We start from the raw sequence: 27,024 nt of genomic DNA, 5'->3' as shown, positions 1-27,024 counted from the left end.
TAGAGAATAAACATGCTGAGCCCCATGATGGAGCCTCCGGTACGGGTAACAGATTGCAGATATATTAAATTCCATGATGGAACCTCCGATACCGGGTAATAGCTAACCGATATCACATGATGCTAAGGTGCCACGAATACATTATTAGAAATTGGACAATCATTCATTATACAAAACATATCATTTCAGAAATAGATCTTAATTCATTATATAGAAAATAAATAAAGTTGAATATAACTTTACTAAGTTATTACTCATAGTTGGCTTTGATGCAAACAGACAGAGTAGACTAATCAAATGGTTTACGGCACGTGACCTACATTAACACATAACAAAATACACATTTGAAACACACGCTCATATCATACATAACTTATTTCATTGTTCTTAGTGTGTTTTTACCATTTATCCTCATTATTGTGTCTTAATCATGGCCTAGGAATGCCTATGATGGAATAAGGATGCAAAAATGTACTTGAAAACATTTTTCAAAACTTGCTAGAAGTAGGGTCCACGCTCGAGCAGACACACAAAAAGTGAGGGTTCGCTTGAGCGTAACTTTCTTAACTCGAGCGGTCTGTAAACTTTGAAAAAGTACTGGTTGCTTGTTTTTCACGCTCGACGGACGCTCGATCCCCACTCGAACGTGAGAGTCAGACCCTCGCTCGAGCGTGACTTTTGTCGCTCGAGCATGCTGCAAAACACAAGAACTTCTGAGGGCTTGCATTTCACGCTCGAGCGTACTTCAAGTCGCTCGAGCAGAAGTGCACGCACTCAGAATGGTCACTCGAGTGTGGGTTCCTACGCTCGAGCGTAGATGCAAATTCTGGAATTTCCAGATTTGATCACCGAGCTCAGAACTCAAACTTAAAGCTTCAAAACTTGATTTTTCCTCAGCCAAGACTTGAGGAAATACATGGAAACTCTTAAAACAACATGAATTAAAGATCAATCCAAGAAATCATGGCCCAATAGGTTGTTAATTGTGCAAAATTCAACTTAAAATGTAAGAGCATGCTCTCAATATGACATGCATGTAATCACTTGAATACATGATCAAATGCTTCAAAACAACATGAGACTTGATGGTTTCCTAAAATTAAGGTAAAGTCAAGACATGCATAAGGGAAATCTTGGAAATTAAACTCAAAATATGAGAAAATATACTCTTCATTTCTAACTCAATTCTCCATTAATCAACATGATTCTCTCGTGTTCATGCAATATAGTCTAGATTCCAAGGCTTAAGAATAAAATTCTTACCTAGAGACTTGACTTTACAAAAGTTGAAGTTGAAACTCTCAAATTCTCTTCAATCTCACAACATTTCCTAGCAATTTCTTTGTTTGAGCTCAATTTCTCCCTACTCTCCCTCTCTCATGTTTTTTTACTTGAATAGGCTCAAAATGTATTGAAATGAAGAAATAAGAAGATGAGTGGGAGCTCAATTGGTGCCTTATATAGGCTTGGATAATAGTGTAATTAATTAAGGTTAAATAAGTGGGCATTAACTTAGGGGTTGTTTGTGATAATCTAAATAAATGCACTTTTTGGCTTTTTATGAAATATGGGTTGCATTTGGGTTGGGTTTGAAGTGATGTGTTAGAGAGGTGATGTGACTTAAATAGGATAGTGATTTTTTGACTTTTCTAAAACTTGCCAAACCAGCCATTAATCTAATTTAATCGTTCCAAATCAAATTTTAATTAAACCTACCATGAGGTTCTAAAAATTCCAAATAACACATAAATCAAATCAATTTTTGAATCGAATATCGATAAGACCTTCAATTCGCAAACCGAAAAGAAAACATGAACAGATCTCTCTACGTTAAACAGATATAATCACAAATAATGTAGCACACATATAATTAATTCAGAATTTAAACTCAAAAACTTATTAGGCATATTAAGCATGAATTAACGTTACTCGTGGGTCAGGGTTGTTATAAATATTTTCAAGTATGTTACTTTCCAACTGCTACTTCCATATAAGCTTCATGGATTTGTTGGTTTGAATTATGAACGAGTATGCTTTATGTCAAATTTTTGTATAAGGTCCGTGAAGAACATGAATTGGGCCTAAGGCCGTTTGATATATTTGATAAGGATATAAATGGGCCTAAGGCCGTTCGAATACAGATGCATTAGGCTTAAGGCCGTTTGAATATGATCACGAATGTGAAATGCATACATGAATATGAAAATAATAGGCCAAAGGCCATTTGATATGATTGGGCCAAAGGCCGTTTGATACGATGATTAGGCCCGAGGCCGTTTGATATGAATGAATTAGGCCCGATGCTGCTTGATATAATGGGCTAGAGGCCGCTTGATATGTTTGGGCCTGAGGCCGTTTGGCATATTGATAAGAATATGAATGGGCCCAAGGTCGTTTGTTGTGTTTGACAATGATGATTCCTATTAGAGAATTTTGTTCATATAACCTCTTTGGTATTATTCATTGGGTTTTTGCTCATTCTTATTTATATGGATGTAGGTGAGCAAAGAGATGTCCAACCCCAACTTCAATGAAGAATGTGGGAGGAGTCCAAGTTTTTGTGGAAGTCAGCTTGAACGCCTCACACACGAGACTTTGTTTTGTTCTTTTGATTCACTCTTTTTTGCTATTTTGGTGAATCCGTTGGATCACTTATGTATATAGACCCTTTGTTTGGCTGGCCATATATTTGTGTGATCCTGGATGAACAAGATGTTTATTTTGGTTTTTGGTGTAAGTTATTATGACATATGTGGAAATTGTTTTGGTATGCCACGTAAGCACAACTCAATGGACAAAATTTTTAGGACTGCTTCCGTTTGGCCCCTTTAATATTATACTGTGTTTGGTTTTGTCTGAGGCTGTAAATAATCTTATGATTACTGGCTGGTTATGACTTTAACCTATAGGGGCGGGTTTGAGTCATGACAATAATTATTTCACTTTTCTCTCACAAAAGTCAAAAAGAAAACTCACTTCCCAAATGAAGCCATATCAAGGTACACCTTATTATAATATTATTCTTTCATAAATATCTACAATACTTTTGAATATATATGTACAAAAAAAAAAAATGAAATCTACTAGCTCTAAGGAGATGATGGTCGGCCACCCTAGGAGAGATTTGTGGAGTGTACTTTTGGGAACAAATTTCATGAAATTAAGGAAAAGAAAATTAGAAAATTTATAAAGATTTGTACAAGATGTACTTTGTGTGTCCCGTCATTAGTCAGTAATATGTTTTATATCACTAATCATACTTAATTTACACCAATCCACTTTGATTCCATTTCATCCTAACTAGGTCACCTTTTCATTTACTTAGAATTCAATTATGTTCTTTACACCTTTTTTTCTTTATGCACCCACCTCACTTGCTTATAATCAGAAACACCCCCCAATATCTTTTCCACACTTCAAAAACACCATCATTCTTCCCTCCAAGATTTTGAGAAAAAAGAGAGCAAGAGTGAGCTTGAAAGGAAAAAAGAAAGATAGAAAGGAGATTTTGTCCAAAAGCTTAGCAAAGAGTAAGCCTCACTAACACCCTATCCTTTTATTTCTCTTCTAACACCTTACCCATATGCATAAAGTATAGATCTTGTGTGTTTTTATGAATATGATGTTGATGATTATCTATGCTTATATTCAACATATGTTATGGTAATCCATCATTTATACTCTCTTGGTATCTATAGACACCTCATTTTGACTGACCTTAAGACTTCGGGCGCTTGAAAGCCTCTTGATGATGAAATGGTACTGACCTCATCCTTAGAATATTTAAGAATGTTTGGAGTTTCTGTGTAAACCTGTTTTATCCAAAAATCAACTTTTTACGAAAATGACCATTTTATCCCTAAACTCATTTTTAGCCAAAAATCAAATTTTTAACCCTAAGAAAAAGAGAGAAGTCTAGTTGTACTTCGATTAATCAAATTATCTAAAATTAGTAGCCAGTTTTATCAAAAACATTGATCAGAATTTAATTCGGGCTTATTTGTGCTGCAAGCAAACCAATGGCATGAGACCCCCGCACTGGTGCATGTATGTATGGCACGTGAACCAAGAGAATTGATGCGTGTGCGCATATGAAGTACGTGTGCGTGCACGAGATTAGTGTGTGCCCATGTCGACTATGCATGCATGAGAGATTGGTGCATGTGTACGTTGAATTGTCGCAAAGCCAAGTATGGAAACTCAATCTTGGCGCATTTTTTGAGGGAACAACGAAAGGGAGAGCGATGAAACCCTAGGAGGGTTCCAGAGCCTCCCCCTGGCTCCATAAATAGAGCCTTTTCTCCTCTCTTTGGAGGAGGTGAAGAATTTTGTACCTTTTACAAGCTTTTGAAAAAAAAGCTCCTCCATTCTCTCTCTTTAGCCTTAGCCACAAAATTTCTCACCCCCACAACAACTAAAAAGCTCTAGAAACATTCTAAGGACTTGGAACTTGGATCCAAACTCAGAAACCTAAACTTGATGGAGGCTTGTGAGTAAGAAACTTGAAGCTTTCATGCATTCTTTTTGTGTGTCCTTCAGCTGATCAAACCAGCAGGTAAAACTCCTTTACCTCTCTAATTTCAGTCCCTTTTTTCTTTACTTTTCAATATTTGTTCATGTTAGATTGTTAGTTTTATCATTCCATCATATAATTTCATAGTTTTTTTCACTTTCTCATATTCTCTTGCATATTTTCTTTCTTTTAATTAAGACAACATGTTTTAGGTTTGTTTTTAATCATATGATAATCATGCATAGCCTAGTTTGAATCATCATGTAGTTTAGTTTGTATTTTTGGCTTTTTACTTGTTATTTACTTCTTCATGCACAAGTATCATTCAGTAGCCTCAAACCGGGCCTAAGACCATATTTTGTGTGTATAAGTTGTATGCTAGGGTCATATTTAGTTTATGTATTACATGTAAGATGCTGAAAGTGGACGACCAGAATAGTCCTCTTAATCTCCATAGCATGTGTGTGTCCTTGTTGTATTGTTCTTTAATAATCCAAGTTACATGCTTTCTATGGAAAATTGGTTGTTTTAGTAATTTTCATAAATATTGTTTATTTTGGGTTGAGTCTATAGCCATGAATCATGAAAAATCCTCTTTTTGGAAAAATCATCAATTTTTTATTATTATAAATATATGGTTTTATCCTTTATATCCAAAATGAATAATATTTATTTTATTCAATCATTTAGTTTTAGGGTAGTAATGGTTTTAGATTTAAAATGAATTGTATATATGATTAACCACTAAGATCATAAAATAGCGAGTGAGCAGAGGCTAATCTTCGAATTAGGAAAGGAGGACGAGGCGTGTATGTATATACTGGGCATTCCAAACTCATGATGTTTCATGCCAAGTGCAGAAGAGTACTACCCGAAAGATGGTACAACCGAGACTTTTAAGAAGTATGGCTTCCGTAAAAGAATTACAAGACTTGTTTTGTTCATGCCTATTTTGCAATCTCATTCCGGGTTGTAATATTGCTGAAAATTCCTATTTTATAACTAAGACTTGATGTTTACAATTATTATATTTTGCTTATATGTATTATATATCTTATGTAAACCTATCTACTACTTATATCCCTTATCAACTCTCGTCGTTCTTGTGTTAATACTTTGGAAAGATTTGTCAAAAAGGTAACTCTACTATCTAAGGAGATTGGACTTCGAAAGGAGTTTATTTTGACTCCTTCGATTTTTCTTGGGATACTTGGCTATTGACCAAAAGACTCATTAGTGACGTTTCTTGACCTTGTTACTTAGAAAAGAACTTGAGGTGTCAGACAATCTCTTTTAGGAGGTAGCTAATCAACTAACGTACAAAACTTGCTTGTTTTGCTAGGTTAGAAGGTTGACATGAATTGTCATTCAGTAGCTTGGGCTAAGGTTGTGTACATGTGGGTTCAGATCAGTTTTCTGAGTTACTCGTTACTCGAACTACACCTTTGGGTTAGAGATTATGCCATCCAATCCCGACCAACTAATGATTCAAAATCAAACAAATCAAGTAGAAGAAAATCAGTTAGCTTTTCGATCAGTCTTGTAACAACTGCCATCGTCTTCTTCAAAGGTAATTTCAACATCAAAGCAACAAAGAACCAATGTAAATCATAGCGAGAGACGAGGTTTAGGGATTTAAAAGAAGAGATAAACTATGGGCTTTCAAGAAGGTAGATCTTATCTTTATTATTCCACTACCTTCGATCTTATAGCCACCACCTCTTCCACAGCCATAATTTAATTGTTGTCGCCGCCATCATAATGATCTCGGTGATTGCTGCTGGCTCATAATCTCAACTCCACATTCTCATTGTCTCAATAGTGAGAGAAGATTTAGACAGTGAAAAGAAAGAAAAGACAAGTTGAAGAGTGAGAAGTTAGAAAGAGAAGAGTGTTTGAAGGGTGAGATAGAAAAGTTAGAAAGAATAAATGTTCTCTGATGAATAGATAAGAATGAGACAAAACAAATGAATAAAAGAATAGAGAGAGACTGATTGATGACCTTATTAAGAAAGAAGAAAAAAACTTATTTGGAGTGATACAACTATGATGTATAGGGAGTATAAAATAATTTATTATTTCTTTAAGATATTTGTATGCATACAGTGGGAGGCAAAAATGAGCTACAACAAAGCAGGACTAGAAGTTTAGGTCCAAAATAATGTCTCAATATGTCCAAAAGACTTGTTGTATAGGATCCAGAGATCTAGGTCCAAGAGGCCAGGTTCTAGTATGAAGGTTTAGGACCAGAAATAAGGAACGAGAAATGTGCCCTTGAGGAGTAGACTTAGTCAAGGTGTGTTCCTAAATCCTTGGCCCAACTAATTCCTAGAAATCCGCACCTAGTAGAACATGATCCCTCAAGAAATGGGGTTGACGTGAGGAGTAAGAGGAAGGCTAACAACCCACAACGGCTAGTAGGAGCAAAGTATAAATAAAGGTAACTTCCATGGTTAAGGTACACAATAAATCCTACTTGCACTTATACTCACACATTCTGCTATTTGTCTACTTGCTTACTAACTTACGTATCAGAGTGTCCCCAGTCTGCTTCCCAGCCAGACCTTTCACATTTTGTGAGTGCTTGTAGGTTCCAAAGATTTCAACAACTGTTGGAGCTTGGTGGTTCAATTTTTAACCACCACATATATAATTGTATTTCATCAGCATCAATTAAATAACGATGACATATGAAAGGTATAAGAGACTATAATTGGTCAGACGATTCAGTTTTAATGGAATTTTTAAATGTAAAACCTTAATCCGACTTGAAAATTGATTTATGTATGTATTTAAAAGTGCAGCCGACCATTTGATTTCTCGAAATTGATCGAACATGAATCGAGTCGATCAGTTTACCCGAGTTGTATAGACCCGTACACAACCCTAGCTTAGGTTAACATAGAGAAACGTTTTAAGATTGATGCTTAAATGGTGGCAAAGGGTTTGGTGTTTATGTTTTTCCAAATGGCCTAGCAAGCATGGGAAAATACAATGGACTACTTTAAAGATGAATGATAGAGAGAATTTGATTAACAATTTGCTTTCACCCACTCCACCAGACTTAGAGAAAAAGAATGAAGATTAAATGGAGAAATGCTGATTATAGTCCAAAAATCAAGCACCGTAGTACAATCTCCAAGCATGGTTGGTTTCAGGGCTACCACATGATTCACAAAGGTTGTTATTTACCATCTTTTGATGAAAAAAAGGAATTCGATGCAAATTATTTGACGCAAAATAAGCCAAAAGAAGTGAATAACTTTAGGAGTGCATAGGATTTTCCAAACCTAGTTCTAGTTTGTAAGAGGTGCAGACTCTAGTACCTATCTGTTGTGAATTTCCAAGTGACTTGATCGAGGTTGACTACCAAACCATTGGGGGGAAAACTTTAAGCATTGAACTATGCTAAAAGCAAGATTAAAGGAGATATTTTCTAGATGCCAAGAGTTGTTCCACCAATAATCTCTTACTTTACTAGCAAACTCCTCATAATTAAGGAGACCCATCATAGAGTTTCTAATGGGACCAAGACCTAACCAATTGTCCCACTAGAAAGAGGTGTTGAGGCCACTCTGAACATGGATGCTAGTGCCTAAAAGGAATAGGTATTCACCATTTTCCATACCTCTCCAAAACAGAGATGGCCTGTTGTTAGAATTTTGTGCATACTTGGCTTGTAGAACCCTAGCCCATAAGGAGTTAGTATCAGTAGCTAGCCACTAGTTAAGCTTGGCCATAGCAACCTTATTGACAATTGTTGTCTGACAGATGCATAGTCCCTCATGTTGCTTAGGTTTAGTAACGGTTGACCACCCAATCATATGTAACTTGTGTTTCTCATAAGTAGAACCCCATAAGAAAATCCTTGTTGATTTTGTCAATAGTAGAAGATACAAACTTTGGGAGGTGGTTACACTGCATGATGTGGTTTAAAACAGCAGAATTCATTTATTTGATGACGGTATGTCTCCCAGCTAACGAGAGAATTCTTGATTTCCAGCCAAACAATTTGGTGGTGAGTTTATCAATAATGAATTGAAATTTGCTAGCCTTGGGTCTATTATAATGAATGGGCCAGCCTAGATATTTGCCTACGGTTTGGGTTTTGGGAATTTGAAGGCAATCTGCAAAGAAAACTTGTTTATCCAAGTCTAGGTTATTTGAGAAAAGGATTTTGGACTTGTTCAAGTTGATTTTTAATCCCAAAAAGTTACAAACATCATTCAAAATGGTCGAAAGTACAAGAACAATTTTGCTTATTAGCCACTCCAAATAGAATAAGATTGTCCACAAAAAATAAATGGGAGAATTTATGACCGGACCTATAAATCTTGATGGGTTTCCATTGTTTTTTTGTTACAAGCTTCTGAAATTGCTATTGAAAGGTATTGAAGACAAACAATAAACAAATAAGGAGATAATGGGTTTCCTTGCCTTATACCTCGAGTGAGAGTAAAAGTTTCTGTGACCCCTCATTGAAAATGATTAGAGGAAGAGGAGATACAAGAAAGAATCAACTCAATCAATTTTGGAGGAAAATTGAAGACATAGAGGGTTTTTTCGAATAAAGCTCCATTCGAGGCTATCGTAGGCTTTTTCCAAATCAATTTTAATGAGCATATGGCCAACCGAACCAGATTTAGCCTTGAAAGAGTGAGCCACTTCTTGAACAATGGCTACATTATCAATACCTACTCTATGATGGATGCAACTAGCTTGGAAAAGACTGAAGAGGACATCGAGAAAGGGTTTGAGTCTCATTACAACTATTGAGTTTATAAATAATGTTGCAAAGACTAATGGGTTGAAACTGGGTCTCATATTCAGGTTTATCTAATTTGGGAATGAGGAACAAAAAATTTGTGGTTTAGAATGGCATCTATTTTACCAGTAGTGAAAGCATGAGAAACCACATTTACAACAACATTTTTATAAAAAACCCGGATGCAAACCACTGGGCCTAGGAGCCTTCCAAGGTTTGAAAGTCTAAAGAACAACTTTGATTTACATAGTAGATGAATGGCCACAAGAAAATCATGCAAACATTCTAGTAACTTTGGAAAACAAAGAGTGGTATTACAGTTCAAAAACTTATGTAAGGTGTTGGTAGTGAAAAGGTCATGGAAGTAACTAATAAGAAAAAGTTCGATCTCAGATTCCCCAAAAACCCAATTCTCATTTTGATCATTGAAGCCAATAATATTATTATTTCTCCGACGGGATAAGGTTGATTGGTGAATATTTTTTGAATTTTTATTGCCCTCCAAGACATAATTCGTATGAGTTTTGAGGGCTCAAAACTCTTTCTCAAGTCTCAATATAATTTTAGTTATACATAACGTTTAAGTGCATATTATAACTTTACCGATCATTTTTATTATGAAAATTGTAACTTTTATTACCAAAGTCATAATTTTTTCCTAATTTTTAGCCTTTTTTTTGGGTTTAGATGTTACTTAACAATTAATTCAAAAGTTACAATTGAAGCTTATTTTAGAAAAAAAAAAAAAAAAGAGTTAAAAGTTGACTTTTTAATTTTTTTAAAAAATATATATAAAAAAATAGAGAGGTGGTATAATTAAAAAAATTAAAAAATGAATAAGTTAGCTTTCTAGTAATAATTATGCAAAACCTTCTAGAAAAAAAAGTGACTACGATCCAAATCACCTCCTAATTATTCATAAACAACGCTATTTGTCTTTGTTTTTTCAAAAAATGTTAACTGTACGGATGGTGATGCCAGGGTATACCGCACATTAATCCATGTGAAATTTGGCCTTAATCGCTTTTTGTTCGCAGAAATAGAGAGAGAGAGAGTTGCTTCTTTCGAGCTAATTGGGAGGAGGAAACAATACAAAGAAAGAGAGAGAGCTCTCATCAACTCACTCATTTCATTCCATCTTCCTGATCTCGGCGTCACTGCCTTCTCTCTCTCTCTCTCTCTCTCTATCACACTCGCAAACACATTTCCAGTCTACTTTCTTCTGGGTATGGTGATATCTTGAAATCACCAAACAAGCCTCAATCATATTCCAGTTTCTCTGATTCCTCTCATTGTTTGCCAGGTATCGGAACCCTTGACCCTTTCTATTTTCACTTCATTTTCTTTTTGCCTATATATATTTGTCTTTTTTACATAAAGAATTTCACTGGGTTTTCTTAGATGAAAGTATGGCTAGTTCTGAGATCTGAAATTGGGCATGGTGGAAATGGGATGAACTTTTTCAGTTGATTTTTTTGTTTTTTGTTTTCCTTCTAAATTGTTATTTTATTATTTTTTATATTTATTTATTTTTTTTATTGTGGATTAATTTTGCAACATACTTGTCAGAAAGCCTTGTTAATGGATTATTATATGTTTATTATTGTCTTTCATCAGATGGAGGACCTGGAGACTCAGAGAAATGGCCCATTTTTAAAGGGTATTGTAATGCTTTGAGCTTTTAGATTCAGAGGCTTCTCTCACATTTTACTTCTTTAAGTTTGGTTTTTATTGAGAATTTGAGAATGGATCTAACAATGCTTGCCAAAAACTAAAATGGGTATTTTGGTGTTATCCTTGTTTGCCTCAACTTGAGTCCATCTCATCCAATTTCGCTCTTGAAATTTTGGGATTTTGGAGACCAGATTTTCCATATTAAGAGTCAGCCTTTGGAAAATTTATTTTATTCCCCTCTATGTGCATAAGCTCAAACTACCACAAGGGTTTTCTGTTACAGTAAGGACTGAGAATTGAATTCCAGCCTCCCAGGGGCGCTCTACTCTTGTTGATCTTTCATCGGGCGAGGTGGGTTTTAAGCTCTATCTGGGTGCAAGATGATAGATCAATTCATCAATTTTGTCATTCGGCCGCCCAGGTATATTCATCTCTTGTACCCTCTGTATGTGACAAGTTAGTGTTTTTTTGCTCGATATCTATTGCATGCCTGGCCAGCTGATTATTTGCATTTGTTTGCTCTATTTTTTTTTCACACCTGTCAATGCTTCACTTGCTGGACCTATTGGCTTCTGATTACATTTGAATGTTGCTGTTAACTATATATATATCCTATATGTCTTGAGCTACTAAATAGACTGCTACCTGTTGCACTGAAAGAAACCATAGTAAGGGCATTACTGTACTTTTCACTTGCCTTGTCGTTTTCTTTTTGCCGAATAGATAATTGTCACTTGCCTTGTTGGTTGTTATTTTGAAGAATTCACTTCCGTGATGTGTATTACTTTTTTGTTCAAGGTGTCTAGGATTGAGAGTCTGGGGGTTCCCATGAATTTTGTTATGGGAAAGATGGGATTACTCAAGAAGTGGCATGTCTATGTCATTTTTACAGGTCAAATAGCGATAAAACCTTACAAGAACAGACATAAAATATTTCCCCTTTGGAAGCCTGTATTTGTTTGAGTTCTCTAGTTTCTATTTATAGTTTTTTATCCTATCATCAAAGAGGAAGTTTTAGTTCAAAGCTGGATGGTTGGTGTTGGCTTGTGCCTTTGCTGTGCAGTCTAAAATGAGATCCAGGTTATCTTCAAAAAAATGTTTCGTTATGTGTCAACACTTCTGAAGGACTTGTCTTATCAATTATAGATAAGATGCCGACAGGTCTATATGTAAACCAAGAGTCAGCCGTTCATTTAATACCCAAGTGATTCTGATCTTCTTAGCCCTTCTTGTTTGTGCCTTCCGTAGAGGGAGTAAGTGATGTCTAAAAGCTTCTATTTCCGCCGACAATTAATGGGAAACCATGGGCAAACTTGTCTTTTGACTAGTTGGGTGAAGATTAAGTTTAAAGCTACATCCAAATGCAACTTGAATCCATCCTTAATTTCCTTAATCTTCTAGGTCTATTTTTGTCTTCCTCAAATTTTCTAACTCTTGAAATTTGAAAATTGTGAAAAAAAATTATACATTTCCCATCCACACATTACATTTTCAGAAGGAAAGATCAAATTACCATTTAAAAATATTAATTCTTCATATAGAAGTCAGTTTGTGGCTATGCAATATTTTAAAATTTATGACAAGTCATCCTTCTATTTACCATCTTTGCCTTGTAACTTTGTTGTTAACACCTCTAGGTTTGATGATATAATATTGCCTCATTTCCTATACAAGGATGAAAAAGTTAATTATTTGGAATTTGTGCTACCTTCATGGGGTTCTTTTTTTTTAGACTAGCATTTTTGAGATCATAGATTTTACCATGTGCATTCCTCAAATTATTCGACTCGTCAACAATGGCAATGTTTTGTTTACCCTGCTGGGGTTCAAGGTCCATGAATTTACCCCCAAAGTAATGCCTTTAAAACAATTTATCTTGCTTATCAAAAAGATTGTTAGTTTCAGTTTACCTTGAAAACAGATAAATTCCTTGAACTTCAAAAGCTGACACTTGCACCCCTGTGATCATGACTAAAGTGATAACACATATGCTGCTTACGAGGAATGTAAAAAGATTAAATTACGTACATGAATTTAAGTCTATTGAACATATACAAACTGCCAAAACATAGGTGCTCACCCCAATCAAGAAGAGCCTTCATCAGTCCAGTTGTTCAAGATAGAAGCAGGTGCACCAACTAGAGAAGACCCCCCATATATTTTTTCCTTTATGGCAGAGCTAGTCCAAGTTTGTGAGAGAGCTTATTTAATCTATACTGAAATTACAAATAAATTTACCTCTTTGCATTGCAAGATCTATGTTGTAAAATCCTTTTAACAACAAAGTTCATTCAAAACAGTTTAACAAAGGAAAAAAAGAAGAAGAATACTATCTTCTTATTGACACTCTTCCATGACAACATGTCTTTGGCCGGTTTCCTTGTACGAATTGCAACACCCCTCATCAATTTAAGTGATCTACTTACCTTCCTTCTCACTTGGAAAAGAAAAAACACCAGTAAGCTTCAAAAACAAAACTATAAATATGACAAGATTTTGGGGCCTATACTTACCCACCCCACCTGGCTTCTAGGCCTAAACCTCTTCTCATTAGTCATTATTGCAGCCAATGACCCCAAATCAAGGGATTCCTTTAGGTAACAAGCAAGGTCAACAATACAGCTAGCTTTTCATAAGCTTTAATTATCCTATGAGTGATGCTGTGCCCAAAATCCAAGTAACTAGGTTCATAAATTGATCTACAATTTTTTTTCCAAATTTGAATAAAGAAAAAATATCATTTCAAAGTTCAAATGTCAATGAAACATATCTGCACTTGTACCAGTTTTTAAGAAAAAGAAAACCTATCAATGTCATATTCCAAAGAAAAATCTACTTCATGATGATTTCTCAGCTTTTGAGGACTAACATCATTGAGAAGATCTGGTGTTGATTCAATTTTATGTTACCCATCTTGAAGCTCATTTCCCAATTTTGAAACCTTGGAACTACTTTTTAGGGCATCCCAATTCAGGTAGTTTTAGGACTTGAAGATGATCATTGAGCCTTCTCTTGTACTTCTGAATGTGTTTTCCAGTCATTGCTCGATACTGCTCCTTTGTAATATGCACATTTTAATTGCCGTTTTTGTCCTCATCACAACTATATGCTTAAATTATAATGAAGAAAAAGTAGCAGACAGTGATGCTGCAACTCTGTGGCCTGGTATAACAAGGGCAATATTATCCTTTTATTTATTCAATATGGTGGAAAAACTGCTGCCCAATCATTCAGTCAATTTCTAAGTGTGTGCATTATTCTCTTTGTTAAAATGCATTGAAAAAAAATGATAATTTCTCTTTATAGTCATGAACACAAGGTTTAAGTGTTGCGTTTGAAGTTCAAGGAGTGTGTGTTTTCAAGGTAAACCACATGGGAGTAAAGTGAAATTAACCCAAAAAGATTCTCCCAAGTTGCTTTATTTAAGGCTTCAGGTTTTCTTACTAGCCCAAAAAACCTTCTTTCAAGTGGTCCTTGTTCAATAGCACCAATTGACTGGAACAAATTAGTCATTAATCTTTGCAAATAGCTGATTAGATCGACCACTTCTCTCATCTCGTACGTTAAATGGTGGTGCCACACATTCTCATGTTATTAACTTGTAGCTTAATGTTATGCAACATCTATGAGGTTTTGCTAGCGTTTCTCAATGTTTAATCTTCCTTGTATTTGTTGTTCCATCTATATGCTGGACATGCAGGGCGGATTATAATCCAGATCAGTATTTATGGGAAAAGGATTTTACTCTCGCGGGCAGAAAATACAAAAGACAGGACCTTGAGGCAAGTATGGACATCCATTACCAAACTTTCAGCTTCCATTGCCACTACCTATTTACAATACACATTCTGTTTCATATTTATTATGGTTTTAAGCTTCGCAGACTATGTATTATTTCATATTTGCAGCTAAGGAATCAAAGAGGCCACACCTTGCAGTGCAGTCATTATGTGCCTTCACCTTTCCCGGAGGACACTCCTCTACCTTGTGTTATATACTGCCATGGAAACAGGTTTGTCACAATCACGATATTTCATTGCCAGAAAATTTAATACTTGACTGTGGATTGAGCACTCGTAAGTATTAGTGAATCTTGTATGTGTAATGTATGCATATTGTTCTCAAATTATTCCTTGCTTGAGAAGATATATTGCTTATATCACATTCTGAAAGAATTTGGAGTCTCTATGAATACTGCTTCACATATTAAGAGGTGGAAAATTAATCATTTTGTTCCTGTGGACCTTGCAGTGGATGCAGGGCTGATGCAAATGAGGCTGCTGTAATTCTTCTTCCATCCAATATTACTGTATTTACTCTTGATTTTTCGGGTTCTGGCTTATCTGATGGTGATTATGTGAGCCTTGGTTGGCATGAGGTGCATTTTTCTCTTTCTCCGTGTTAATGTTATCCTTGAGTTGATGTGTTTGTGAAGCTTGTTGGTTTCTTTTCATCTGTATGCCAGAAAGATGATCTCAAGGTTGTGGTGTCTTATTTGAGAAGCAATGAACAAATATCGTGCATCGGTCTTTGGGGACGTTCTATGGGTGCAGTCACTAGGTATCACATCTTGTCCCTTCTCCACCCAATTACTATTATGTTTGTTTATCATAATTGCCTTTGTTCGCAATTCTCTACATCTTTGAAAGCTTGGCCAACGTAACACCTACAATGGCAAGTGTTAGAAATGCTCATTGGTTTGCACAAAAGGATACACACTATATTGGAGAAGTCAATCTCCTGAAATTAAAACTTTTTGAGGCCATTGATGGTAAATACAAGAGCAGACCAATCAAATCGACAACCATTTTAGTTTTAAATTATGTCTGAGGCATTAGTTGGTAATCATTTTTCTTGTTGTATCATGTAATATTAGACTCCAGAAATGTGATACTCTGATTTTGTTTGATGTAATGCAGTCTTCTTTATGGAGCAGAAGACCCATCTATAGCTGGAATGGTGTTGGACAGTGCCTTCTCAAACTTATTTGATCTCATGATGGAACTTGTGGATGTGTACAAAATCCGGCTTCCAAAATTTACAGTATGGGTCTCTTTTTGAATATGTGTGCATGTGTGTATATATGTATATTTTACATGCATATATATATATATATTATACATACGCATATATCGTGTATACATCAGTAGATGTGAAGAGACATTTATCTTGAGTGCCATACGTCAGTAGATGTTGTACAAATAATATAATAATTATTTTTATTAATATTTATTATTATTTTGTTAGTTATTATATGATTTGTAATATATTAAAAAAAGGCAACCCAATGCATGAGGCTCTTGTCATTGCAGGGTCTGGAAGGGTTATGTACACAAACTTTTCCTTGCATGTGGAAAGGCTGTTTTCGTGTTTCAAACCCACATCGCCCATGTGACAATCGAGCAACCTTCCTGCTACATCAAAACCACTCTTACTGAGAATATATTAAGATAAATATATTTATTATGTTTATATATTTGCATATTATTGGAGTTATTTGTTTTTCTTAGGACAAGTCCCCTTCACTCAGTGCTATTAGTGATCAAATGTCAACCCTCTCTTCCAGATGCTCCCTTCTTATATAATATAATATGTTGCCAAATAGAATGATCATTCTCTCCCTCCTCCTGGAGTAGAATAGTCATTTAAAAAAATTGTGAGAATACATGTTGAGACCCTCTCTTCATGCAACCATTATCTTTATTTATGACCATTTTGCTTTTGTATAGCTACAACCTTATGATATTAGCTCTTGATGAATTTTCATATTTCATCAAGTTGATAAATACCTATTGTTCAAAGTTGTTTCTTGAGCTAGCCCGTTAGCCTAGTGGTGCAAAGGTATTGAAAGAGTGCTCTTTAGGTTTGGACTTCAACCCTCAACACCCCCTTCCCCCTCTCCCTTAGGTTAGTGGACTTGTATGAAGTTAGTTGCATGTACCCCCAGAAGTTAATTGTTTCTTGATGCAATTTTTGGGTCCATTAATACAAGTGTTCCATGTATATGGTGTACATAAACAATTTTAACCTAGAGATTTACATATCATAATTTGTATGGTGAAATATTGAAGACTTCCATTCTACAATGCTATAATTAGGAAAATTTCATATTGTTCACTTTTTACAAGGGAGGGAGAGCTTGCCTAAGGGTGGTTCCTCTATTTATATCATAGCTAATACCATATTTGGTGATCAGTTGCCACAAAAGCTTAGTTGTTGGGTAACGGGCTCACTAATGTATATCAAGCTTCGACACCCTCTTACATGTGCAACTTCTCTTGCTTGTTGAGAGACAAACTAATTCTCAAACTGAATTGAACAAGGCACACGAGCTACTAACCAAATGTGCTGGCTAACAAATATAACATCGGAACAAATAGCCATGACAAAACTTGAACTTGGGACTTCTTTCATTTTCAATTCCTTTCGGGTGCAAAAAGTAGAGAGGAAAGGGAATCTTTGACTTTTTTGTGTAGTTTGTTGATATTTTGGCTTTTTAGTGACTTTTTGACTTTTTGGCTAAAACATCAAGTTGCCATACGAGGGCTTAATTATTTGTTATTCATCTCATGAAGTGCAAAAATCACTATCAACTTTGGTTACTTATACATTCCAACAATGTCATTTATATATGCCTATACTTGCTATTTCACTTCTAAGAGAATTTGGTTTGCTTCCTTCCTATTTTTTGTTCCATGTACGATAATGGTAATGCTTCATGTCACATTGGCTACTTTTCTTTTTGGACAAACTGTAACGCCTTTAATACCAAGTATACACGTGCTGCTGAATGTGTTCCTAGCAAGTCTTGTTTACAAAAGGGATGATGGCATTTTTAGTTTGTAAAATCACTAGAATATACACCGTTTTCCCCATTGCACGCATTGAATACCGGACTATTTCACTTTAGATGTTACAGACGAAATTCAACACCTTAAACAATTTAGTTATGAGCCATTCTTTTGATGCTAAAGGGTAGATATACTTGCCAGCAATACTCATTTGCATTTGCTATTTGTTCCAATTCATTATTGCATATCAAAGCCTCATGCAATGAAGTGGTCCTAACAAAATAATCAGGATATTGTAATTTTTCAAGAAACAAAAATTGAAAGTTTTATTGGAAATTGATGAAGAATATTTGGGGGGCACTAGATATAAGAGTTCGGTTGCTTCAACTTCATTTGGTACATCAGCACCTGTTTTCACTTATTTGGGATGAAAGAGTGATTTCTTTAAGTGAGAGGCGAGAGTTTTGGGGGAAGTTTTTGTGTCTATTAGGTTTAGGAATTTGATAGTAATGAATGGTGGCTAATGGGTGTATATAGGCCCAATAGCCCAAGATTGAGAAAAGTTTTATGCGATGAGGTGGCTGGTCTATTTAGCCAAGGCTCTCCCAATTGGTTTTTAGGTTTGATTCCAACATCATTAGGTTTATTTTAGAGAAACTCAAGAGGTATAGGGCTAGTAGAAGTATGAGAGATTGTGATGCATTTATTTGGGAGTGTGATTTGATTGATCCTTCATTATTGATTGCTTGGTTCACCTGATCTAATCTTTAGGCAAATTTGGTTTATAACAGATTGGTTAGAATTTTTTTTTTTTTTAACTCTTTCAGGCAGGAAGAGAGGTTCTCTAATGTAGATATGAGGTACTTCCTAGAGTAGCTTCGGGTCATTGTCTTGTGGGGTTTTGTTTGATCTTTTGTTACCTGATTGTATTGCCTAAATTATTGTCGCAATGTCTCTATTGCTTATATGGCATCTTATTTGATCTCAATTTCTTGGATTTTAATTCTTTAGGAACTTTAACTATCATGAGGCCAATGAGTTGACCTATTTTTCTATCTATTCTTGACGGTGTCTTTTTGAGATATGATGCTAGTGATAAGAGAATGTGGATTATTCATTCGTTAGAATCTCTCTCTTGTAAGTCCTCTTTGATGTGGATATAAGGAGCATGGAGCTTGCTTATAATGAAGCCCCTCAAACGTGTACTTGGGTTGCTTGGGTAGGTGACAAGATGTGTTGTGTGGAAATCTAGTGTGGAGGCTGCTTGAGCTAGGTCCTAGGCCGCTCAAGTGCACAGCAATATTTTTAACGTAAATATTTTCAATGTGCTTTGCTTGATAATGAGCTCTAGTGGAGAATGCCACTAGAGATGGGTCAAAGGTTGCTCTAGTAGGTTGCCTAGCATAGAAGGCTGCTAGAGCAGGGTGAAAGGCTGCTTTAATGAGGTTGCCTTTTTTTTGTGTGACAAGAATGGTAGTTTCCCACTCGATTTTGGCAACTATACTTCTAATCTTGGTAGTCCTACGTGAGCTTGGGACAAGAATTATTTCTACTCTATTACTCTATTGTGAGTAGTGTGTTTTGATCTTGAGAGGTCTATACTCCTGAGAGACTACTAGATCTATAAAGAGAGTTGGGCGAGATTGTGAGGATTTGTAAGATTTCTGTAATTCTTCTATGTTTGTTTGGAGAATATAGGGAAGATGCAGTGACACCATGGACATAAGTTTTTTTTTGAGTGAATTGCGAAAATCTTGTTTTTTATTCTTGTGTGTTTGGTCTTTTTTCTGTTCTAGATTCGTATGTTTGTGTAATTGCTCAGGTCTTGGAATAAGGTTTGTTTTGTTCAATTTGCTTGAATGAGAAGTTATGATTGAGTTGAGTCGATCAACAATTTCATTGATATCTCATTTCATGATGAAGTTAAGGTTTGTACACTGTTATGAAGTCTTCTTGAGAGTTGAAACACCTTAGTTGTTGTATTAAGAAATTTCACGGGCTTGGTAATGTTGTTGGTTTGTTCTAAGTGAAGAGACCTACAAGAAGATGGCGGTGAAACCTCTGGTTTAACATTGGCTACAGATGACAGTGACAAGAAACCTAATAGAGGTGGCAACAATATACAGAATACAAGCAAATAGAGGTTGGGAAAGGGCCGATCAACCAAAGCATGATGGCAAGTGCTGCAACTGCAACCAGAAGGGTTACATAAGGTGAGATTGCAAAGTACTAAAGAAACATGACAATGACAACCAAGGTGACAAGGATTGTGTAATGTTTTAGATGAAGACCATTCTAATGTATTAGTGTTGGCTTTAGAAACTCAAATTGAATTGTAGGTGATTGACTTGGGTATGTCATTTCACACAAGGAGCTGCTGCATAATTAGATACAAGCTATGAAACATGGACACGGACACGGGACACGGCGATTTCAAAAAAATGGGGCACGGACACAGCGGGGCACACGACAAATTTATTTATTTATTTATTTTTTAAATATACATGTTACGTATTTGCTATGTAGATTAATTTTATATTATCAAACAATCAAAATTAATAAAATGTAATATTAATTTAATGTATATATAAAAACCATTACATTTAAACATTATAAACATATTTTCTATATATTATAAACATTATATAAAGAAAAAATTAAATATATGATAAAAATAAATTTGCAATATATAAATTTGTAAAGAAAAAATTAGATTAAAATATACAATATATATATATATATAAATATCTAATCATAAAATAAATAAAAAATAAAGAAGAAAGAAGACAAAGAGAAGACATATAATATATATATAAACTAAAATATATATAATATATATATATATAACCATGCGATCAACAGAGAAGAGAGAGAAACGAGATAGAACAGAGATAGAAGACAATGAGACGAGAGGCGAGAGGTGAAACAGAGAGAACAGAGCAGAGAGGGACGAGACAGAGACGAGAGAGATGGAGATCAATTGAGAAAGAAGAGAGACAGAGACGAGAGCTTTACTACTTACCAGGTCGTTCGGTGATGGAGATCGACTGAGATGGAGCTCAATGGAGATTGAGATGGAGATCGACTGAGGACGTCACTCGATGAACAGGTTCTTTTCTCTCTTCTCTCTTTTTTTTCTTTTGATTTTGGATCTCTTCTTCTCTTTCTTCTTCTCGCCATGTCCCCTGCCGTGTATCCACTGTCTCCCATACCAAAAAAAAAAAGGGGACACACGAAACACACGAAATGGCGTGTCTCCTAGTGTCCAGAGCGTGTCTCCGTGTCCGACACCACTATGACGCTTATTTTGAGTGTTCGTGCTTCGTAGGATACAAGGTAATTTCGGTAAAGAGTATCTTAGAATTGATGAGACCTAATAAAAGGGAAATTCTATTTCCACACATCTAATTATCTCAATGCACACACTTTATGAAATATTATTTTAATGGTAATTATACCTTAAACTAAAATGACCATAATGGACATCCACTAGCACCAATAATATTATATGAAAATATTCTCACATATTTTAAAAACAAAAATATCTCAAGTACACCTTTTGAGTAAAAAAAACTAAACCCTAATTTTTCCATTGTTGCCACTTTACTTGCTACACACTTTATACTCCTCTATTACTTGCAAAACAATACGCTCATAACATCTATCATATTGTCTTAATCTCTAGATTTATACTCTATTAGTGATGAAATTGTTAGTTTTTTTGTGTAGAGAAATTATTTTTATTTTTATTTTTTCCAGTCGGACAACCAGTGCCAAATTATTTCATTATATTCAGATATCGATTGCTGAATTATTTTATTATATTTGGACATCAACTGTTGATTTTTTTTTTTGGAACAAATTTGTCGAATTAATCACTTTTATTTGGAAGTTAAGTTTCGAATTAAATGTATAATTTTGAAAAACCAGTGCCGAAATCCTCAAATTGAATAACACCAAAAAAAAAAAAAAACCCGATGGTTTTATGGCAATGGAGTGCACAGAGATCTAGAAATGGTAAATGCAATAACAAAATGGAAAGATGTCTCATCTTCAACAATATTTTGGAGGGTTTTCAGTGGTGATTTTAATGGAGGTTCAATAGGGTCTTCAATGGAGGACTTTCACTTCACACTGTGGTCTTGAATGATCTTCACGTGGGTCTACAATGGGTTTACGAATCTGGAAGCAAGGTCACTCAACAAGTGTGTGGAAAGGAGAGTTGAGTGGTGTGTGTACAATGATTATGAGTGAAGGGTATAATTGTAACTTTTAGTGTGTGGATTGAGAAAATTAATTAATAATCAAATTAATAAGTATGTGTACTAAGAGAAGATGTGCACTGAGGTAATTAAGTGCGTGGAAATAGAATTTCCCGTAATAAAGTAACCAAGTGAATAATCTTGAGGATCATGGGTTTCAGACACGTGTCTTTTTTTGAAGAATAATTTGATTTTAGTCGACCAACTCATAGATAGATGACCAAAGGAGTTATGGTGGTAGCTCATGACAAAAAGGTTGTGTGACGTCAAGTACTCATAGTGTGATTGTAGTAACATCATTGAAAGTTGAATCAAGAATGTGGCATCGTAGACTTGGATGTATAAGCAAGAAAGGGATTAAGGTTTTGGTGAGGAAAGTTGTTAGGTTTGAAGTATTTGGACATGAATTTTTGCAAATACTATAGTGGGAAAATAGAAAAAGGTCGATTCCACCAAAGTTGGGAAACTGCACAAGTTGAACAGTTGGAGTTGTTACACACTAGTGTATGAAGATCATCTTAGGTATCGTCTCTTGGTGGTTTTTTTGTTTTGTTTTGTTTTGTTTTTTATTGATGATTTTACTTGTAAACTATGGATTTGCTTTATAAAGAACGAATTTGATTTGTTTGATGACTTTAATAAGTTGAAAGCCTTGGTTGAGAATGAGACAAATTGAAAGCCTTTGGTGGATAGTGCATTGTTTGAGATTTTGGAAAATATTGTGTACAGAACAAAATTAGTTAATTAACGACAATTGTTTGGAAAAATCATGTTAGAATGACATTGCATAACACATGTATAGATCATCATCAATCCTAGAATGAGCTAGGCATATAAGGATTAATGTCGGGTTGCCAAAATAGTTTTGGGCTAATACTATGATTGAAATTCTTGCAAGGAATTGATTGGGTGGATTAGAGCATGTGATTAGATTATTAATCCGTGGACCCAATTATCCTATGTTTGTTTTAACATTTTGGTTTAGGATAATTAATCCAATGGATAATTAATCCAACAAATTTGTAGGATTATTAGTAATGGGGTAGGGGTGAGATTATTAATCCAATGGATATTAATTCAATTGGATAGTGAATACCACACTAATTTAATAGGATTATTAATACTTCACTATTAGTTTTGTGAATCAAACATGACATCAATGTTAGAAGACATTAGTTGATGCAGAGTATAAGCAGCTCAAGGAAGAGTCAATTCAAAGAAGCGGCGACGTGGAAATTGGAATGATTTCAAAGAGGAATCAATAGGAACTATACATAATCATGTTTCTAATATTATTATAGTTTTATTTTATGGGTTGTCTTGTGAGTCAAATTATTTATTTAGTCTTTGTTTTTGTTTCTTATTTAGTTTTAGATTAGTTTTGGAAGTTGGTTTCATGTAATGCTCATAATTGAATAGAGTTGATATTTTATAAAAAAATGAGAGCTTTGAAGCTTCTTTATGGATTATGTGATGCATTCAAACCCTAGGTGTGATACCTAAGGAATCTAGGTGCGATGTGCATTTCTTCCTTAAATTTCAGCACTTCCACAGCCTAATTACTGTTCACGGATACTGTTCACAGCACCCAGAACAGCCCCTGTTTTGATCTCTTTCACCCGGTTTATTAATCCTAAACGTACTTCATTCCATTCATTAATTGAAATCCTAAAATTCCTATTGATTTTCAGCTTTAAGCAACCATAAAAATCCACATAAAGTCTGTTTTGTAATCCTTACAGCCCTGTCTCTCGTGGGGAGATTAGAAAGAGTAGTAGATTTTTCGATAGAATTGGGGTATTTTTGGTGAATACTACAATGAGGAATATGAAAACAAAAAAAGTTCTAGGGCTAGATGGCATATCTATATTGGCGTGGAATTGCCAGGAGATGTAGGTCTCTTGTTTAACAAAACTATTAACAGTATATTAACTAATAAAATGCTAATAGTAGTGACCAAAGTTTTAAAAAGCGGCTACAACCATTAAGTAACGCTGTTACGTAATGGTTGTGGTGGTTACTGTTACTAGCATATTATATTATTATATTATTATCTGAGTTATTAGTTTGTAATTATTCTATGCCTCAGGGCTCCCTTGTAATTTTAACAAACTTTGATCTTCATTAATATAAATAGGGGATGATATCCTATCAAACCCTAAGCTAGTTACTCTCTAAAAGCATCATGGTATTAGAGCTAAACCCTAACACCTAGGGTTTCGGCTCACCCTTGTTACTCAAACTTAGCACCAACGATCACTCTAGAGTTCGAAACTTACCTGGGTTGGTCATCTGCTGGTGTCGACTACTCCTGGTAGTCCTCCCTGCCTCAGTCGACTTATTCTATGCCATCAAGCAGCTTCAGTTGTCGCTCATCTCCTCTGCTTGGTCACTTCGTCACTTCGTCGATCTCCACTTCGTCACTTCAGTCGATCACTTCGTCACTTCGTCACTTCGTCGATCACCTCTGCTCATCTTCAGTTTGTCCTTTGTCGATCTTCAGTCGATCGATCTCCTTTGTCGCCTCATCTTCAATCGATCTTCAGTCTCTGGTATACCCTCTGTTTGGTCTTACCTCTAATATGTCGTGTATAGGCTCTGTTTGATCTTCAACACAGTTTGTCCCAAAAAATAAAATAAAATAAAATAAAAAATAAATAATTTTATGTTTTCTTAATTTTATCATGTCTTTATAGTGGTCCTTGTGCCTATTCTTTCACCATCACCTTCCGGATTTGTGATTGCCACTAGTTTGTTGCGGGTTCGGTAGTATAATATCCATGGCAGATTCCACCAGTGTGTCCCCTACCTCTCAAACACCTAGGAGTGAGAGTCCCATTGTACCTACTACCATGCCTGATAACCCCAACCCTAGTCTGAAAATCACCACCTCTCTATTTAATGGTCAGAACTATCTAGCATGGTCTCAGAGTTTGACTATATTTTTGAAGAGCAGAGGGAAGATGAGGTATGTTGATGGCAGGATACAGACACCTGGCACCACTGACCTGGGTTATGACCAATGGGAGATTACCAACTCTTTGATTATGGGTTGGCTTATTCATTCGATGGTTCCAGAAATTGGTGAGGGTTACTTGTCTTTGGAGACTGCCCAGGATGTTTGGGATGCTATAGCTATCACCTATTCCCGCAAAGGGAATTTCTCACAGGCTTTTGAGTTGCACCGCTCTATTGAGAGCTCTTTTCAGGGGGAGCAGACTGTTCTTCAGTATTTCACCTTTCTCACCAACAGCTAGAAACGCCTTGATCACCTGCAAGACTATAAGCTTGTTTGCCCAGCTGATTCTGTCGGGTATAAGAAGTTCATCGCATAGGAACGGGTCTTTAAATTTCTGGCAGGCCTAAATGTGGAGTATGATCCAGTTAGGGGTCGAGTTCTGGGTATGGACACTCTTCCTTCACTTCAGGAGGCATTTACCTATGTACAGAATGAGGAGAGTCGCCGGTCTGCTATGATGTCCCCTGTCTCTATTGACTGCTCAACATTACTGTCTACCCCTCAAGCTGGCCTCAGCCTGACTCCCATCCCTCCGTCTGCTGCTAAGGAGTCTGTATTCTGTGATTATTGTAAGAAGCCGCGGCATACTCGTGAAACGTGTTGGAAGCTTCATGGGACTCCATCCGGGGGTCGAGGTGATCGGTCTGGTTCTAGAGGAGGTCGGTCAGGCCAGTCTAGAGGATGTGGCTCATTTTCCCGGGCTCATCAGTCTAGTGCCATTGATTCACTTGATTCTAATTCTGCTTTCGTAGGCCAAGCTTCTGATTCTGAGTTTGAGGATGCTCTGCGCTAATCGCTGGACCGCCGGTCTTCTACTGCTCTCAGTACATCTTCCTCGTCATTTGCCCGCTCAGGTAACTTGGCATCTTTTCCTTGTGTTTTCCTGTCTCATAAGTCTTTGCCTTGGATTATTGATTCCGGTGCCTCAGATCATATGTCTGGCTCCTCTGATCTTTTCTTTGCCTATAAGCTCTCTTTAGGCTAGGACAAAGTTAAGATTGCAGATGGTACTGTTTTTTCTATTTCTGGGAAAGGTTTAGTTCAAGTCACTTCTATCATACCTCTATCTTCTGTCCTCTATGTTCCCAATTTTTCTGTTAATCTGTTATCCTTGAGTCGTCTTACCCAGGATTTGAATTGTAGTGTGACGTTTTTTCCTAATCATTGTCTTTTTCAGGACCTTGTCACGAGGAGGACGATTGGTAGTGGAAGTGCAGAAAATGGTCTCTATTTCCTGGATCAACTGGACAAGCTTGCTTATTCTTCCACCACGCATTCTACTACCCCCGCTGATTTATGGTTGTGGCACTGGCGTCTTGGGCATCCTTCTTTTTATTTACTTAACCATTTATTTCCATTTGGTTTCGCAAATCATCATGTGGCTGAATTTCTTTGTGAGTCTTGTCAACTTGGAAAACAACACAGAGCTTCTTTTGCTCCAAGTTTTAATAAAAGTTTAGTTCCTTTTTCATTAATACATTCTGATGTTTGGGGTCCCTCTCGTGTTATGTCTGTGAAAGGCCATCGATGGTTTGTTACATTTATTGATGATTTTTCTCGTACTACTTGGGTGTATCTCATGAAAGATAAGAGTGAGGTTTTTTGTGTGTTTCGCAATTTTCATAAGATGATTTGTACTCAGTTTAGGGCTACTGTCAAACTATTTCGCTTTGATAACGGAGGGGAGTACATAGACTCTGGGTTAGGACAATATTTTTCTACTTATGGCATTATCCATCAGACCTCTTGCACCAATACCTCTCAACAAAATGGGGTGGCGGAACGCAAGAATCGTCATCTTCTAGACATGGCTCGGTGCATGTGTTTTTCTATGAGTGTGCCTCGGCCTTATTGGGGTGACGCTGTTCTCACTGCTGCACATCTTATTAATCGTCTTCCTACCCAGGTCTTGCAAAAACAAGCTCCTCTTCAAGTTCTCCTAGGTTCCTAGTCCTTGTTTTCTATTCCTCCCAAAATATTTGGTTGTCTGTTTTGTTCAT

At 35.9% G+C, this 27,024-nt stretch overlaps 1 protein-coding gene across 3 annotated transcripts in view; it reads left to right on the top strand.

Annotated features, from left to right (window-relative positions):
• Nucleotides 1-10,202: 10,202 nt before the first annotated feature.
• The window catches only part of LOC114298466 (alpha/beta-Hydrolases superfamily protein), a 44,459-nt gene continuing 27,637 nt past the window's right edge, over nt 10,203-27,024 (top strand). For 2 of the 3 annotated variants that reach the window (XM_028243035.2, XM_028243033.2), the window contains exons 1-8: nt 10,203-10,581; nt 10,896-10,938; nt 11,236-11,373; nt 14,653-14,734; nt 14,861-14,964; nt 15,204-15,330; nt 15,418-15,512; nt 15,872-15,995. In XM_028243035.2, coding sequence (XP_028098836.2) covers nt 11,333-11,373; nt 14,653-14,734; nt 14,861-14,964; nt 15,204-15,330; nt 15,418-15,512; nt 15,872-15,995 — 573 coding nt within the window. In that variant the 5' untranslated portion in view covers nt 10,203-10,581; nt 10,896-10,938; nt 11,236-11,332. The remainder of the gene's footprint in view (nt 10,582-10,895; nt 10,939-11,235; nt 11,374-14,652; nt 14,735-14,860; nt 14,965-15,203; nt 15,331-15,417; nt 15,513-15,871; nt 15,996-27,024) is intronic. The other variant, XM_028243034.2, reaches the window with a different exon arrangement.

The sequence above is a fragment of the Camellia sinensis genome, chromosome 9 (genome assembly GCF_055761805.1).
Source record: "Camellia sinensis isolate YWXY chromosome 9, ASM5576180v1, whole genome shotgun sequence".
Taxonomy (NCBI): Eukaryota; Viridiplantae; Streptophyta; class Magnoliopsida; order Ericales; family Theaceae; genus Camellia; species Camellia sinensis.
Note: the sequence above shows the minus strand (reverse complement) of the source record. Positions and strands in the feature narration are given on the sequence as shown.